The 18,612-nt window shown below is 39.1% G+C and overlaps 1 protein-coding gene across 1 annotated transcript; it reads right to left on the reverse strand.

The window, feature by feature from the left end:
• Nucleotides 1-689: 689 nt before the first annotated feature.
• On the reverse strand, nucleotides 690-15,871 carry LOC122669391 (ribosome maturation protein SBDS). The gene is made up of 5 exons (XM_043866148.1): nucleotides 15,667-15,871; nucleotides 7,525-7,654; nucleotides 7,197-7,397; nucleotides 2,079-2,246; nucleotides 690-1,264 (listed from the first exon to the last, which is right to left on the reverse strand). The coding sequence occupies exons 1-5, from the start codon at nucleotides 15,798-15,800 to the stop codon at nucleotides 824-826; spliced, it is 1,074 nt and encodes a 357-aa protein (XP_043722083.1). The 5' UTR covers nucleotides 15,801-15,871; the 3' UTR covers nucleotides 690-823.
• Between the last annotated feature and the right edge of the window lie 2,741 nt (nucleotides 15,872-18,612).

The following is an 18,612-nucleotide window of genomic DNA, read 5'->3' on the forward strand; positions in this document are numbered from 1 at the left end:
CCGGCCTTTTATAAATGGTTTCTATTTGATTAGCATCAGCGTTTTCCTATTTACAACCGAGTCGAACGGGGAAGAGAACCTATGGAATCAAAACCACACCATTTCTTTGCAGACCATTTCGATTTGATCGTAAACTGACAGTTCTGGTATTCGGTTTTGGTTCCATTTTGATACCCCCTCCACGAAGATGTCTGGTTTAAAACCTTATTTGACAGTTATAATGTGGTACCAAAGAAATAAGAAATGATTTTCTCCATAGGACCCCTAATTCTATCATGTTGCAGGTTGATCTAGTAATTCCAATTGTTGGGTAGACAAGGAACATTTGGATAATTCATGTGTCAAATTTCAAACTCATACACAATATCCCCCTTATCAGCATGCATCCTCATGCATGTCTATGCATCCCTACAATACTTTTGACAACTACATGCACTCTTACCTTAGTCCTGGATTTTCAAAGCTCTATTTTGCTACTTGTAAACTCCATATTGACTAAAACTTGACACCTATGCAAGGGGTCTAGAGATCTGCCTATCCATAAAATTTTGGGTCACATGGCAAAACAGGCGACCGAAGAGAAGGCTCTCCATGGCCATGAATGAACCTTTCGCCTTGTATGCAAATAGGGATCCACAATAAAAAAAATAAAAGGTCATGGAAGTAAGTATTCAAACCCAGTCTCTCAATACAGCTTACTAGTTAAGTTCTCGTAATGTTTTAGGCACAAAATTGATTTATACAAATATTAACTGTGTTATAACTTATAGTACTTAAGTTACGTTTCTAGTACTGTCTTTGAACCAAAATTCAGGACTCCATCTCAAAATGAGTACTCCTTCAAATCTGCCTTTAAATCACCCACTTCCATGTCAGCCATGCATTCCTCAGCAGTAAGGGGTGGGAGCTGTCTCGTCTTCCGCCGCAGGTTATGCTTGTGCCAATCGCTCTTAAAGTGGTCACGATACTGCTTTGCGTCTCCAACTACTGCATTGCATGTACTACACTTGTTCTGTTTGACCTCCCCTTCAGCATTCTCATTTCCAGTAGAGATGGTTTGTTTCTGCATTTTCTCACTCAGTTGCGGGACAGTGTCAATTGACTCCTTTGGAAGACTGGGTGGAATGTCTTCATGTTCATCATAGTGATCAACATGGCCATCCCCCTCTGCATGCACAGAGACGGCAAGTATTTCCAATTTCCCCTGCAGATTCCTCAAGAAGGCATCACAATCTCGGAAATTACCAGGTTCCATTTCACAGACCTGTAAAGAATAAGGCTTAATAATTAGGCATGAAATGTCATTTCTTTTATGAGAAAACAGAGAAAAAAGAAATCATGATCTAGCCAAATATAAATATATATATATATATAGCAGAAAAGGCTAGAGCAGTTGTCATTTTTTTTTTTGTGAAAGTAACAAAATTTTATTGAAGAAGAAAAGAGAGATATAGCACAACAACAATAACAAAAAATAGGCAAAGTGCCAGACCAAGATAACAACAACAAAAAAAAAAAAACAGCCAGGGCAAGGAGCCACCCAGTCTCGTAATGAATAATCTTCCCCAACAAACAAATAAGGCCCACCACCCCTTGTTTTTCCAACTCATGTGCGAAAGAATTGGCAGTCTGAGGTTTGGAACGGAATGACACCAAATTTTAAAACTGGACTGGGCATTGCTAATGGATTTTACCTACTTTTACGATAAGTTAGTGCAATGCCCTGGGTCCAAGTGGAGTACGGAACATATCCAAGTTATGAAGAAAAAAATTTACAGCAAAACATTAAGAGCAAGGATGTTGAAATACAAAACCCCAGGTTACAAACAAAATATAATTACAGCAAAGCATTAAAAGCAAGGAATATTGAAACAGAAAATGACTAATCTCCCACTCCAATAATTGCTTTTCTTTCTGTTGCTTCGAAAGTAGATGCTTCAACTTCAGCCACTAGAATTTTCAATTCATTTTTATTTTTCATCAAACAAACAACATCTAGAACTCTAACGAAAAGGTAGAAGAACATAAAGTCATTCACATTTGATTAATGTTTAAAAGCCCACATACCCTTGACTTACCACATGTAGCTGATTTCCAGATTCATCCTTTGAAACAACGTTACCATTCCAGGAATTGAGCTTCTCCATGACAGAAGAGAAGTGGTTTTCAGGTACTGTGAGCCGCAATCTCATTGGGGACCTTTTAATGGGGAAGTGTTTCTGAAGCTCCTGAATTACTTCTAGTGCCTGCAGGATAAATCGCAATCTCAATAAAAGTAGGATTTGAAGCAGTGTAGTGATAGAAACATAAATCCAGTGATAGTTGGCCCTATAGGATATGCATGTCCCACCAGGAAGACAAATGTTGTTTACTGTTACTCGAAACAGTTACAGAATAGCAGTATCAATTTAAAAGTAAAGAAAAAGATTACCACTTGGTTCTGTAATTTTGAAAGGTCAGTCCTTCTATTGAAGCACCTAATAAGAACAACCATAGAGTCTCATATCGATATCACAGAAGTTTGTGGTTACGCCTGGAGTATCCAGTTACATTTTGGGCATTTTCTTAAACTCCCTCCGTTAAGAACTAGATCAGTTTCATACTCTGAGTCAAAACCAAAATGGAACTTAATTTTCAGCAAGTGATAGAGAAGACTAGTTAATATTTGGAAGTGCAGTTTGGTGGACGCTGGAGATACTTGAAGATTTTGAGGTCAGAGCAGGATTTTTTTTTACTGGTGGGAATTAATAGACAGTCCTTGTATTTGGGGTAACACCCTACTGACTAGTCAATTGTGGGTTTTTCTGGCTTAGACCTCTTGTTATAGTTATATGCTATGCTTTTCAACCTTCCATGCACCCTCCTCTTAGGAATAAAATTCATTTTTATATGAAAAGATGAAACCAATTCCAGAGTGATCTCATAAAGTTTTTCAAAGAGTTGTTTAACAAATAATGCATATTTGGCTAATCTTATGGGGCTTCTACTTCTGGCTTACAGAAGCCAGCTTCCTGGGTTTAAAAAAAAAAAGTGCAGCCAAAAAGATTATTCGGATTCGAGAAGCTGCACCCTTCCCCACCTCTGTTAGGCTTCTAGGCTTCTAGGCGTCTCGTGCTTCAGGCGATAAAGATTCCAAATAAAATAATTCTTTTGGATCTGCCTCTTTAAATATGAGAAGCTGGCTACTGGAAGCCTAGAAGTAGAAGCCCCATAAGATTAGCCAAATATGCCCTTAGTCCAGTTTGTCTTTAGAAGATACAAGTCATACAACTATATTCAAGGACAGACTTGCCAAGTTGCTACTTTATCCCTCTCTTTTTCACATCATATGAAATTTTGGTTATGGCAAAATAAATGATTTTCTCAACCCGAATGTCTACAACTCAAATAAAGGAAACAAAGATGAAAAAACCAACTTGTAGTGTACACATACACACACACACAGAGCAACAACAACAATTGAACCTTATCCCAACTAAATGGGGTCAACTACATGGATCAATGCAAAGACAAAATAATAAGAATAATAGAAAAAAGAAGAAGAAAATAGCACAACAGCATCAACAACTACTCATCAATAGTCCACCTAAATGGGGTCAGCTACATGGATCTTAGCCCTCCAAACAGCTCTATTTGAAATCATACTTGGGACAAGGCCTAAACTATACAATCTTTCCTTACTACTCCAAGGGTCATTTTAGGCCTGCCCCTAGCTCTTTTAGCTCCTTCAATCAGAACCAAATCACTTTTCCGTATTGGTGCATCCCAAGACCTCCGTTGAACATAGCCATGCCACCTCAAATGACTTTTTGGAGCTTATCCTGAATCGGGGCAACTCCCAAGTCAGCTCTAATCTGGTCATTCCTAATTTTATCCTTCCTAGTTTTGACGTACATCCATCTCAACATCCTAATCTGGTGAAGCCTAGGAGGCTATCACGCCAAGACCAATTCTGGAAGAGAATATTACCCGGATCTAAAATAAAATATCTGCGATGGTGATGAAAATGAATGATGGAGATGATGAGGATTATGGTGATGATGATAGTTGAAGATGAGGTAGATAGGTGGTAGCCTAAAGTCCTACTAGTTGCTTTGTTGTAGGAACCTCACCAAAGCCCATTTGAGTCGCACAAGAAAATACTCAGATAGTATGCTGTAAAATTCGATGGGTGCCTTTGAGAGCAACCAGGATTTGCATTATATAGAGGTGGAAGTCTCGAGTACAGCAAAATAATATTAAAGAAACTCTAGGAATTCCAAAACCCCATTGGAATTCCCCAAAAATAGATAACAATCCTAGACATGGAAATCTGTCCCCAAGACATTGAACTACAATCAAGATATTGAAAACCGATAATGGGAAGGCATGAAAAAACACAAAAAGAATCTGCTAGCCAGAATTTTGACTGCTCCAGGAGTCCATGATTTGGCTGGGAAGGACTGGATCTGAACCAGGACAGGCTAGGCAGTGGGTCTGGTCTTAGACTTGGGCTGGCCTCCCTTTCTAGAGTACTTCTTGGAGAAGTACTGATCATGCCTTTTTGAGGGGCCAGCTGCTATATCAGATGAATGCTTCACATCATCATCTTTGCTACATTTAGTTATCTATACGACGCTTCTTAACTGCCCAACATTCCACCCCTTACATCATAGTTGACCGTACGACTATCCTATAGAATTTTCCTTTAAGCTTTAAAGTCATACGCCGATGACACAACACTCCAGACGCACCTCTCCACTTCAACCATCCTTTTTTTTTGGGGGGGGGGGTGTGAATAAAAAATTCATTACCAAAGAGAAAGAGAAAAACAGCAGCCTTCAAATTAGGAGGGAGAGGAGAAGAAAAAAAGAAAATACATAATAGCCATAGACTCAGACAGAGGAGTCAGAAGCCCAAAGAGAGATAGAGGTAAACCCCCAGGAAACAACAATGAGTCTGTTCCTTGGGGTATCAATACAAGTGGAGGGAGGAGCCGAACTAAGTTTAGCTTTAATCTCAAAAGAAATGGAATCCCAAATCTACTAATGAGAGCGGGATTTGGTCATCCATTTCCTGATATTGCGTTCCATCCAAATATGATTGATGATAGCATAAAAAGCCAGTTTTCCGACAGTCTCACAGAGGAAGTGGCCACCAAAAGTCATATCAACCCAAACCCATTCTCTGTCAAAAGGAAGAATCCCACGGTTTCTTGGCCAGCATTTTGCGAGGATGTCTTTCCATATAGAGGATGAGAAAGGGCAAGCAAAGAAAAGATGGTTTGAGTCCTCAACCGCATTCCAACAAAGGTCACAGCTAGGGGAGACTGCAATATGCCGGTGCCGGAGGAAGGACTGCGTTGGAAGACAATCAGAAAAAACTCTCCATGTCGTAAAGCAATGGCGGGGAATGTGGTGCTTGAACCAAACCAGATTCCTCCCAAGGGGCAAGCGGATGTGATCCCAAGCAGCTTTGGAACTGAAGGAACCCGAAGAACTCGGCAGCTAAGTAACACAATCACCTCAATTATGGGGTCTCCTTGAGATAGAAGGCAAGATATTCCAAATATTATTAAGCGCAGGGTTGGAGGAGGACGGGGGAGACCAGCCATTCGGATCAAGAATATCAGCCACCAAAGAGGTTCGAGAGAGACCAGAACCATAGATAGTTCTTGAGCTAACCTGATGAAGAAGAATTCCCAAAGGGTGCCAATGATCTAGCCATAGCGAGGTGGATGCTCCATCACCAATGCAAGTATGGATAGCTCCAAGAATAGAAGAGTGATTAGATAGGATCTTGCGATTAGATAGGATTTTGCGCCAAACCCAAGAAGCATCTGAAGAGGCTGAGACTGTCCAAATTGAATCAGATCGAAGAGGGCCCGAGTAAATCCAATCCACCCAAATACTCCTTTGTCTAGACGCAATCTTCCATATCAGCTTGATAATGCCAGAGGAATTCACCACCTTTATCCTTCTAATACCCAAACCTCCTCCTTCCAGCGGAAGACAAACTGAAGCCTAACTAATGGGGCGGAGAAATCTTGTAGAATCAAAACCTTTCCAAAGGAAGGGGGACATAAGGGATTCCAAAGACTTGATGGTGGAGTGAGGAAGCCCATAGATCCTAGAGCAATAAATGTAGCAAGATTGCAAAATTGATTTGATGAGAACCAATCGCCCCGCGAATGATAGAAGTTTGCTACATCATCTTCTATATCGTCTTCTTTATTCATTGTAGAGCCCAAATATCTAAAATAGTCACTTTGAAGAATCTCCCTCTCTTCAATATTGACCACCTCCTTTACCGACATCATGCGATTAATGTTACACATCATATACTCCGTCTTTGTTCTACTTAACTTAAGACCTTTTGATTCCTAAGTAGATCTCCATAACTCCAACTTGGCATTAATCTCTGCTTTAGTCTCATCTATCAACAAAATATCGTCCACAAAAAGCATACACTAAGGAACCTCGTCTTGTATGTCTCTGGTTAAGTCATCCATGATCAGCACAAACAGATAAGGGCTTAAGGTTGAACATTGATGTAGCCAATAGTAATTAGGAATTCACTACCTTGGTCCCTCATAGTTCTTACGCTAGTCACCACACCATCATAAATATCTTTAATTATGTCCACAAATTCACATGGCACTCTTCTCTTCTCTAGTATATGCTAAATTAGCTCTCTAGGGACTTTGTCGTAGGCTTTTTCTAGGTCAATAAAGACCATATGGAGATCCTGCTTGCTCTCACTAAACCTTTCCATGAGTCTCCTGAGTAAGTAAATAGCTTCCATCGTGGCTCTTCCTGGCATAAAACAAATATTCAGTCCCAAAATTTTGAAATCTTTAGAAAATCGCAGGAGCAGAATTTCTGAAAAAGACTGACTTTGGATCCCAAATTGATCTCCATTACCAACTATTTGTCATAACCAGCTTTGGACTGAAATTTCAAACCAAATTAAATCCAAGTTCTCCGCGCTGTGATTTATTCAAGGATCCAAATTAGTTAACTATAGTCATGATCCCTTCATCTCTGAGTCCTTCAAGGCTGAGAATACATACTTTCAAAAATCAAACCACAATTAGCACCAAGTAAACCCAGTTTAAGAAGTTTCTAACCAGATCCAAAAAGCTCAAACTTTGAAGAAATAAGAAGACTAAGGTTATTCATTTCTTCAGGAAGGGAAAATTAGAAACAAAAAATCACCTGTTTCTTTGAGCTGTTATGAGGATCAATTGCAAAATGGATTTCATGCATAAGCCGCTCGATCATGCTAATCGTATATGGCCTTTGAGTTTCTGGATTGATGGTCTTCTGCATTACTATTGTAGCAATATCACGGAATTGACTTGACAGCTGAGATTCCCTCTCCTTCCCTGCAACTTGAAGCTCTCCTTGCTTCAAAATCTGATGTCCACATAACGATCAGTTATCATAAATGATTCCACTTTAATTAGCATGAAATTTTCCATAAAAAAAGTCCTTAAAGAGTGTAACATTTCAAAAGAATACATATGAAGACAGTTTTTAGCACCTCCAAGCATATCTGTGGATGATCATCAGTACCAAAGGCCGCAATCAGATCTTTTGACTTGGCAAGTACTCCTTTTGAAACATTAGAATAGACAGTATGTGACTGCAGTACTTCATCCAAATCTTTCTCTCTATACCAAATACAAAAGAAGCATTTCAGGGTTACCTTTTCAAGAATTTTGGTATACTAAATATACAAAAAAGAGAAAAGCAGAATCCATAATAATCTATCTTTGGTTTTAGTTGAAACAAATATCTACAACAACACATAATAATAATAATCCCTTCTCGACTTCTTGTCTACAGGGTTGCAAGGGTTTGGATATGTGTTTGTGTAGGTGTGTTTGTATCTGTTGTCAAACAGTTGGATCCATCCCACAACCAAAACTTTGGCTACAGGGACTGAGCTAAGTTTTAAATCTGTTGTCTGAAAGTCAGGTATAGGTACTTGAATACATTGTCCATCATAAAAGCATAAAATTTAAATGTGGACAACCATTATAGATGCAATTTACTGGATTCTTCTTCATACCACTGTTGCCCCATTATTTCTTTTTCCTTTCAGAAAAGAAAACAGTACAGACACCTCTGGGACATCTAGCAATAGATCCCATACCCTTACCCATGTCATGTCAACACAGGTACTCGGGAAATGAAGTGTCCAGGGGACACAGCTTGTCAATTCACACAAAAGTTTTTCCTCTCAGGCTTTCACCATCAATCAAAGCCCTTCTTCCTCCTGATTTACCAAAAAAAGGATTAGAAAGTTTGCTTTCACCACCTCACCAGTGGCCAACTAGGGGTTCAAATAAATGTTGCAAACCCCACCAAACCATGACCACGAATTAGGTTGGACCCCCACCAGAAAACATTTTGATATTCAAGGTTTTGATTAAAAAAAAAAATTTTGCCTCGCCACATCAACAACCGAAATGAGGACAATACTGCAAGTTTGGGAAAATGACTCAAAAAATATAGAGGGAAACTCAAGGGGAGGTAAAAGGCCGAGTATATATTTTCCTATATTAAAATAAAAATAGAGTAATTAGCAAAGACAGTAGCCATCTCTCCTCTCTGCTACACAGAGATCTCTGTGCTGGGATCAACCTCGGGCTGCACCCCTAAGGAGGTGCAATGAATTTTATGAAATAATTCTGCCCGTATAATCAGCTTACCTTGCTGCATCAAAAGTAGGTGGACATGAACACATACGAAAGTAATGTTTGAGGAAGCTAATATTAACAAGATTATGTAGAAATGTACCCAAAAGTACCTCTAATGATCTTAATCAAATTCAAAATAAAAAATAAATAGAGAACTTATATTAGTTACTGTTGAATAATGTAAACCAGAATACCATGGGGGTATTCTGGTAATTTGGGTGCTTTATTTTATGTTTTAATGTTGTTTTATGATCTGCCTAGCTATGTCGGCTATGGCAGGGTTATTTTAGTCATGTATTTTTTATATTAAGATCTATAAATAAAAGGGCTTGGCTGATCATATTGGATCATTCAAGCATTCTCAGAATTCTGATTTTTATAACATGGTATCAGAGCCCTCTTCTCTGATCTAGGGTTTTCAAAACCTTCCCCTCTCCATCGATCACTTCTCTCCATCCCCTTCATCGATTTCTTCTCTCTCTCTCCTTTCTCTTCTCTTGGTTCTCTCATCCCTTCAAGGGTAGCACTAATGAGGTGATCCAATTATGGTTCGAGTGCTGCCCTCTATTCCACCTCAGTTTTAATGTCCTAATAAAAAAAACTGATCGATAGCTGCTGCAATTTCTCTCTCTGCGATTTGGGACTGCTTCAACTTCTTTGGAAATCGATCTCATAACTCTTGAAAGATCGATCTTTTTTTTGGAGCAACACTTGCAGTACTTCAGACAGCATCTATCGTACCTGCATTCTTATTGATTGAAGACCTCAAAAGTTCCAGCTTTTTTTCACCTTATCGATCTCAACTGTCCCCCAAAACCCTGACACCTTATCGATTTGGACTTTTGGGCTGCTGTTTGTGGAGTTTTTTTGAGGGTTTATTCCCTGAACATACTGCTGCAATCGACTATTGTTTCCCACATAAATTGCTGCAGTTTTTTTAAAGAACAGAATTTTTATTTTTCAAGATCGATTTCTGCCTAGCAGTGTTTGAAGATCAGATTTTTTTTATCAACTCAAGGCTCAATATTTTTCTGACTATGGGTGACTCTGAGATAACCTCGGCTACTTCTGGAGGGGATCAGACCAGGAGTGACTTCCTTCCCTATGCAGCAGCCATCAAGCTTGATGGTACTAATTACCTAATTTGGGCCAAGGTTCAAAAACTCAGGTCTCAGTGCCAACTCGAACCCTTGAAAAATCGAAATCAGTCAAGTCGAGATCTCGCCGAGTTGTTGCACTTTTTTTTTTCTCGACTCGAAGCCTCATCTCGGTGGGTTTTAGACCTAGTTTGGGTCTGAAACTTGGTATTCAGCCTATTTTAGGCCATTTAAACACAATGACACTATCAGATTTTGCAAAAACTAAGTCCAAATAGGAGTTTCAGTTAGTAGGAAAGCAGGACAGACACTTACTTATGCTAGAAACCAAGACAAACACAGGACAAACACACTTATTTATGCCTAATATCATTTAAGTAAATGATATTGCATTTACTTAAGATATTATTCATAAATAAGCAAATACCCCCCTATTTGAATCCAATAAAAATAGTTAAAAAATCAAATTCCAAAAGGAAAAAAAATCAATCCCCCCGTTCAAGAACAAAAACTGAATTTTCGGCGGTAGGTGCAATTTTCAAACTTTCTAACGCAACTGGATTTTGACAGCATTCGTGCACACCGAATTAAGTTTGACCGGTACATAACTCTTTCAATATAAATCAGATTTTAGCAATCTTGGACTTGTTGGAAAGCTTTGTTTTGAAAGCTTTCCAACAAGTCCAAGATTGCTAAAATCTGATTTATATTGAAAGAGTTATGTACCGGTCAAACTTAATTCGGTGTGCGCGAATGCTGTCAAAATCGCTCTGAATGGAAATAATTTTTTGGACATCAAAACAAATGAATATTTTACCGCACTTTTGGTTTTTAGCAATGTTTTACCATAATAAGATTTATGGAATTTTTAGATTTGAGAAAAACCTCAGCATTAGAAAGTTGAAAATTGCACCTACCTCCGAAAATCCTGTTTTTGTTCTTGAACTGGGGGGTTGACTTTTTTTCCTTTTGGAATTTGATTTTTTAACTATTTTTATTGGATTCAAATGGGGGGGGTATTTTCTTATTTATGAATAACATCTTAAGTAAATGAAATACAAATACAAAAGCATTTACTTAAATGATATTAGGCATAAATAAGTGTCTGTCTTGTCTGTCTTGGTTCCTGGCATAGATAGGTGTCTATATACCAAGAATTTCCAGCAAGCTCTCGAGATCTGGCACTCATGTAAAGGACCTAGATGGGCATTTTCCTATGTCAAACCGAGATCTCGCCGAGAAAATGCACTTTTACAATGCGTATGTGATCTCGACTCGAGATTTTGAAAAACCGAGAAACTCGGCGAGATCTCGCCAATAAAGAGTTCTCGAACCTTGATTTGGGCCAGATCATTATCTCTGACTGTGGCTGGTAGGGGACACACTGGACACCTTACTGGTACCACCAAGCAGCCCATTGAAGAAGGTGTTGCTCGTACTAAATGGGTTGCGAATGATGCAATGGTGATGTCCTTTGTTCTGAACTCGATGACAACTGACCTCTCTAGTCAGTATCTTCTCCTTGACACTGTTACTCAGATATGGACTGCTGTCAAGGGTACTTATGATCGTTCAGGGAATGGTGCACAAGTCTATGAGATCAGAAAGACTCCTCAAAACACTACTCAGAAGGAGATGACAGTCACAAAGTACTATGCTGCCCTCAAGTGCTTATGGCAACAACTGGATCACTATGCTCGGTTTCAGCCTACCACTGCTGCGGATATTACTGTCTACCACACATATGTAGATCAGTTTTGGGTCTATGACTTTCTGGCTGGACTCAATGATGAGTATGATCCTATTTGGGTACAGGTTCTTGGTCGGGTTCCCTTCCCCACTTTGGAGGAAATTTTTTCCTATGTACACAGTAAAGAGACAAGGAGGGCTGCTATGATGATTACTCCTAAGGTTGAAAGATCAGCCTTACAGACTGCTGGTTCCACCACTGACACTTCTGCTACTGCTACTGCTAAAGAGCCTGTGAAGTGTGATCATTGCCACAAACCATATCATACTAAGGCTCCGTGTTGGAAACTCCATGGGAAGCCTACTGATTTTGAGAGCAAACGTGGTCGTGCTAAACCTAAAAACAAAGCCAATCACACTGAAAGTGTAGCTCCAACTCCTACTACTGACATCGGCCTCTCCCAGGAAGAACTTCAAGCTCTCCGGCGTCTGTTGACTACCTCTGTTGCCTCCACTACATCTGCTGCCAATTCAGGTTCCTTCTTTGCCCGTACAGGTATTTCTTTTGCTGGTCATTGTGCATTAGGGGTGTCAATGGGTCGGGTTGGGCCGGGCCTGCCTAAACCCTGACCCTGACCCTGACCCTAGAGCCCTTAACCTAAACCCTGACCCGACCCAACCCGCGGAGGTCAAGAAACCTCAACCCCGACCCGACTCGTGGTTTTCCCTAACCTGCCCGGCCCGACCCGACCCGACCCGATAGGGTCGGGTTGGCCCTGATTGACCCTGTCTTGACCCTGTTTTGACCCCGATTGATATATATCAAAGAATATATCTAAAAAAACTCGAGAAATTCTTTAAAGAAGAAGAATAAGAGGGGAAGAAGAGAAAGGGAGAGAGGGACTTGTAAATTTAAATAAAATAATTCACATACATCTATAAAAATTCATAATAAAAATATAAGGGATAGGATTCTTTAAAATAGAATTCTAGAATTGACTACTAATAGCAGATCTTAATGGGTTCAAACAAGAATCAAAAGTGCATCAAAAACACCAACAGTTTTCAGCAAATAATATGAAGATAGTAATTTGAAAGCAGAAAATCAAATCTGATTTTAAAATAGAGTAGAACTGGAAATCGACTTGGAATCACGGATGCAATCAATGGAGAAATTGAAATTGCAACAAGTAGGGTATTCACAAGAAGAGAATAGAAAACAAAACACCGATTATTTGATGGTGAACGAATGAAGAAGAATGGAAGAAAAGTAAAAGGATATAGACCAAGCATCTCTCCCGGAACTAGATTGGAATCCCACTCGATCCTCAAGATCTCACAACAATATTCGAATCACACGGAATTAGAAGAAGGCAAAGCCAATCTTATTCAATAATCAAAAGCGTGTAGGTTATGAGCTTCATGAACATTACCAGGACTCTATATTTATATGTATGCATTCGGTTGGTGAGCCACTTCAGAAAATATCTTGATCACTTGATCTAGAGCTAAATTTTGAGGTTTCAAAGACTACGAACAGAATGATTTTCCTTATCGGGTAACCGAATAATTTTCACTATCCCTTTCATACAATATATTTAGCTATCTAAAACTTAAGAATCAGCATAAACTATAACACAAGTGGTAGGCAACAAATGATGCCAAAGGGTTGGAAAAGGCATGCAAAATTCTCGATCTCAAGCGGATCATTCACCTCTTACGATACGTTTTGGATATTTTGGAAAATTTTGCCATTGATTCCTCTAACAAATAGGTATTCATCTGTTAATACAACCCACCCATTTGACTTTAAAAAAAATAACCATGCGATTCCCAAAAAACGCCCACCACCCTGTTTTTGCAAAGCCAGAGAGATGGAAAGGAGGCGAAATCGATCTCCAGAACGCAAACGCAGCTAACTTGAATCGATCGGCAAGACCTAACCTCTCCGCAATTAAATCGAAAAGATCTTTGTGAAGCATTACCGACCACACTTCCTTTTCTTATGAAGATTTACTCTTTCTACTTCCATGGTTAAATGGGGAAGAACACGGCCAAACAGGCAAAAAAAAGTTACAAATTGAAGTCTAAATCGTTAAATTTATAGGCGATAACGGTCCTCTCGAAACTTCGATTAACCCTTCTAGGTTCGACCAATGAAAAGAAAAAGAAAAAAAGAGGAGAAAGAGCAAAGAGAAGAGAGCGAGAGAGAGAACCAAGAGCGAGATACGGAACAAGAAGAACAATCGGACATACCTAATGGGTGAAACTCACCTTGCAGCTCTCCTCTGTCGGCCTTCTCCTCCAAAGTCCAAAAGAGAGCGATAGCTGAGGCTAATCCAGACATTCCAGAGGGAAAGAGATGGGTTTTGGAGACTCCCCGTCAGCCTTCTCCTCCAAAGTCCAAAAGAGAACGATAGATGAGGCTAATCCAGACATCGCAGAGGGAAAGAGATGGGGTTCGGAGACGGCTCATGAAGGGAAAGAGAAGGGAAAGAGTGAAATGTGAATCGCCAGGCTAATCCAGACATCGCAGAGGAAAAAGAGATGGGATTTGGAAGGGAAAGAGATGGGGTTTGGGGACGGCGGATGCAGGGAAAGAGAAGGGAAAGAGCGAAATGTGAATCGCTTTTCGGTTTCGAAGGGTTTTGAGTTTTTTTATTATTTTTGTTAGTATAAAGAAGAATATAATATTTATAAATATCTATATATCTATATATTGTATATATAAAAGTATATATATATATATATACTTATAAACAATTCAAGGTCGGGTCGGGTCGGGCCGGGCCGGACTCAACCCGAGGCCTAAACCCGAGCCCGACCCGACCCGACCCGCCAGGGTCAAGCTATTTCTAAACCCTAACCCGCCCTTCGGGTTGAAAAATCGGGCCGGGTTCGGGCCGAGCGGGCTTTATTGACACCCCTATTGTGCATCAGTGGTTTCCACTCCTTGGATCATAGACTCTGAAGCTACTAATCACATGACGGGCTCCTCCAGTCTTTTTAACACATACTTCCCTGCGTCAGGTAAGGACAAAGTTAAAATTGCTGATAGGTCCCTCTCCTCTATAAAGACCATATGAAGATCCTTCTTACCCTCTCTGTATCTTTCCATGAGTCTCCTAAGTAAGAAAATTGCCTATATCGAGGATCTTCCAGGCATAAAACCAAATTGGTTTTCCGAAATAGTAGTCTCCTTTCTCAGGTGGGTTTTAACAACCCTCTCCCATAACTTCATTGTATGACTCATCAACTTTACTATTATCCAAGATGAACAGCTAAGCATTATGGAAAGACCAATATGAAGAAAATAGGGCAGGAGTGGCAACTTTTGATTGAAGTACAAAAGGGTGAAAATAGTTCTATACCTTCCCTAATTAGAACCCCCCCCCACCAGAAAAAGGAAAAACACGAAAACACACACACACACAAAATTAAAAGCAATAGAATTTTGTTTTGACCATATGAAAAAAAAAGAAAAAGTTACTAATCCATCTTCACTATTTGATCCTTTTTCATACATGATTGCCAGATTTGTAGTTGGCTCCATTGCCACTCTTTCTATAAGGTTAGTCTGTTTTAGACCAAAATTGGCACCCATTTCTTCTTCTTCTTTTTGTTTCCCTCTCTTCTCATCTAGCCTCTAAATATGCATCTAAGAAACACAGTAAAGACATAAACAGCAGCATAAGTTGCCAAGCAATCATTCTGCCTGAGGACCATCAAAGAAGAAAGCAACAACGGCACTCTACATCCTTTCCTGGATAAACATGAGTTGTATCTACATAGCCACAGTTGGTCCCAGCTTCTGAAAACAATACAGTGGCCATGTTCCATTTTCACTCTAATGCTTGTTAAGGATAGTTAACCTATGAAATACTCGCAACTATCTCTGCGAAACACTATCATCATTAGGATCAAATCGACACCCATCTCCATGATCAACACAGCGTTATCTTTGAGAATTTGAAACAAAAAGACCATTCAATGCAATTTATCAATTTACATATGGCCCGACTAAAGGGGATAGTTTTCTCGGTCCAACGTCTGCAAAAGTGAAGAACATAAAATAGAAGCAGCAGAAGCTCAACTAAAGGTCAAGCTCGACAAGCCTAATGAGATGCCCCGATGAAATCAACAAGGGTAAAAGGGTTTTGGTGAGGAGCGAGGAAGAGGGAAACGAGGGCTTACACTCCAGAACGCCATGAGAGGACCTTATTTTTGTAGCAGGCGATCTCGAAGCGCATTCCATGCTTTTTCAGTCGAACCACCGCCACGTTCGTCAATCTCTTCTGCCCTATGGGCTGCACCAATGACCTCGACATCACTCTCTCTCTCTCCGAGTCTTTGACGCAAGGAAACTATTACGAATGCTATTCAGAAGTTCCAAAGCCTTCAGTCGATTGCTGATTCCTCTACTAAAACAGCGGTAATTCCTACATTATATACCCATTCAGGAAAGGGTCTGCATAATGACGCCATCGACAATGTTTTGACGCATTTACTAAAATACCCTTTTGCCTCCGAGAGTTCGAACACCTAGGGTAATTACTCTCTACGTACACTCTCTTGTAAACACATGTTCCACTTAGTAGCGTAAGTTTTCGAGTTCGATTCCTCTCCTGGTACCATAATATGCCGACGAGTGGCAGATATAAGATGGGATACCGATTCTCCCTTCCTTAATCTTTTGTTCTCTTTTATCAAAAAAAAAAAATCTTTTATTCTCTTTTAAAAAAAAAGAAAAATTCTTTTGTTCTCTATTCCACTCCCTTTTTCTTTCATTACAATTTTTATTTTATTTAATCAATTTTTTATTCTTTTAAAAATTTAATTAAATAAACTACACAAAGGCAAGTGGAAGAATCTTAGTTAGCAAATATGCGTATTATACGCGTACCCGGATTTTTAAACATATAATACTCCCATCCCCATATTTTCCCGTATTTTTATTTTAAAAAACACGTTTTTTAATCAATCGAATATTATACGTATTATACGCTTTTTTTTAAATTAAAAAAAAAAACCCAAAAGATTAGAATTTAGGGAAAAGATTTCACTTTCCCTTTCGTCCCTTTCGATTTGCGTTGAACATCCAACCGTAGCAGGCAACAGTAGCCGCCCTCCATCTCCAATCATCCTCCCCATCTCCGTTCAACAAAGCGGCAGTTAAGTCTTGTACTCTCCTCTTGTTTCTCTAGTCTTTGAACTTTGATGGTGGTAGTGAAGCAAATGAATCTGGTGTGATATTGGCGAGAACGGCTCAATCTCTATTCTATTTTATTCTTGTTTTTCTGTCTCTTGTAGCTAATGTGTACAGTGGAGATCCATATCTGGAACTCTTCCTCTTGTCTTGTGTTGGTTAATTAGTGGGAAGTGGGAACTCATCCCCCTTCACAATAACACATCTAGTTAAAAATATATGGTTATCTCATTGTAGATAATAAGAAATGTAATGTTGGAAGAATGATTTAATGATTTAATGATAAGGTAATCAACTTGCTCATCTCATTTTAAGACAATCTACATTCATTTCTTATAGATTATTGATATTTTGGTATGTTAAATGATAATTTTAGAGATGTTATATAGCATATTATATTATTATGTTTATTTTAGTTCATAAAATCATGATATTATTTTGTTTATTAGGTGATGAATGCATGTTATATAATGAATATATGTTCGTTTTTTTTAAAATATTATTGTCGTCTATGTCGTATTATACTCGTATTAAATACGTATCATATTATTACCGTATGCGTTTTATGAAGCCGAATTTTTGAAAAGTATTATTATCGTCTAGTCCGTTTAATTGCCGTACTTATCCGTTCTCGTTCAATTACCGTTCCCGAACTTACTAACTAAGGGAAGAATAAAAACTTAATTAAATAAAGTAAAAATTGTACTGAAAGAAAGAGTGAGTGAAAGAGAGAACAAAAGAATAACGAAGGAAGACTCGGTATCCCATCTTATCTCTGCCAAGCGTCGGTTTATTATGGTGCCAGGAGAGTAATTGCTCACCTGGTCCAGGTGAGGATCCAGACTCAGAAGTTTTCTCTCTGTTTTCATTTTTTTCCGGGTACAATGCCGCAGTGCCTAGGCTCTGCGAAATATGCCAGCCGTAGATCTTGGTAGAGTGAATCGTAGCCGTCCGTTTCTTTTACTGGTAACTGGCTGCTTCGGTGATAGAGGTAAGGAACTGAGGATCGGCATCGGTGATCTACTCTACAACTCGGACAAAGAACCGACAGATTAGCTAGCGATAACTCTCCCAATTCCTTTGCAATGATATGCCGACATACAGGAGATATAAACCATCAAATCAAACCAAGTTTTAAGAGAAGTAATGATAATGCTTGTTAGGATACCACTGGAGCTCCTGAACATATATAATAGCATCTCTTAGTGTGGGAAATGTGAGAAGATGATGAAAGAGCAAAAACCAATGATGGTAAACAATCATAAAAGCACATTGAAGTGGCTATGCATGCCAATATTTGAAGATTGTGGTTCCACTACCATGGCAATAGGAAGTGAAGGCCAAAGGTTCAATAGTGGAAGTTCAAGTAATGCCTACAGTCATTAGCAAAGAAGAATATTTCCATCTTTTGAACTGCCAAAAAGCATCCTTGAAGTTTTTCTCTCTCAGATGACATTTTAACTGCTGCCTAATTTAGAGTTGAGTCGACACCTACAGCATGCTTTTCAAATCTCCTAGGTTTGCAAGCAACATAAGAGGCCCTGCAAAGCCTCCAAGCAGTAGTTAGATACATGTTTTTTATTATAAAAAAAAACAACAACAACCACCACCAACTTGGAACACTGTAAGAAAAACTTCCTCAAAAAAGAAATAGATAAGATGGAAGATAAAACAATAGAACACCCTAAAATTCCTTTCATACAACACTCCTTCCTAGGGCAATCGAAGGCCTCTGTCACTGGAAACATTATTAAACAGCATCAGGAAGTTTGGGTATTATAGTAAGTACAAACCATAAACCCTTTCTACATCCCCCAAAATACATACAGACCCCCCCCCCCCAAAAAAAAAATAATAATAATAAATAAATAAATTTTCCAAGCTATGGATGTGTCTGATATAAGATGAAAAGTTCAATGTAGGTTGATCCACTG

Source organism: Telopea speciosissima, chromosome 7, assembly GCF_018873765.1.
Source record: "Telopea speciosissima isolate NSW1024214 ecotype Mountain lineage chromosome 7, Tspe_v1, whole genome shotgun sequence".
Taxonomy (NCBI): Eukaryota; Viridiplantae; Streptophyta; class Magnoliopsida; order Proteales; family Proteaceae; genus Telopea; species Telopea speciosissima.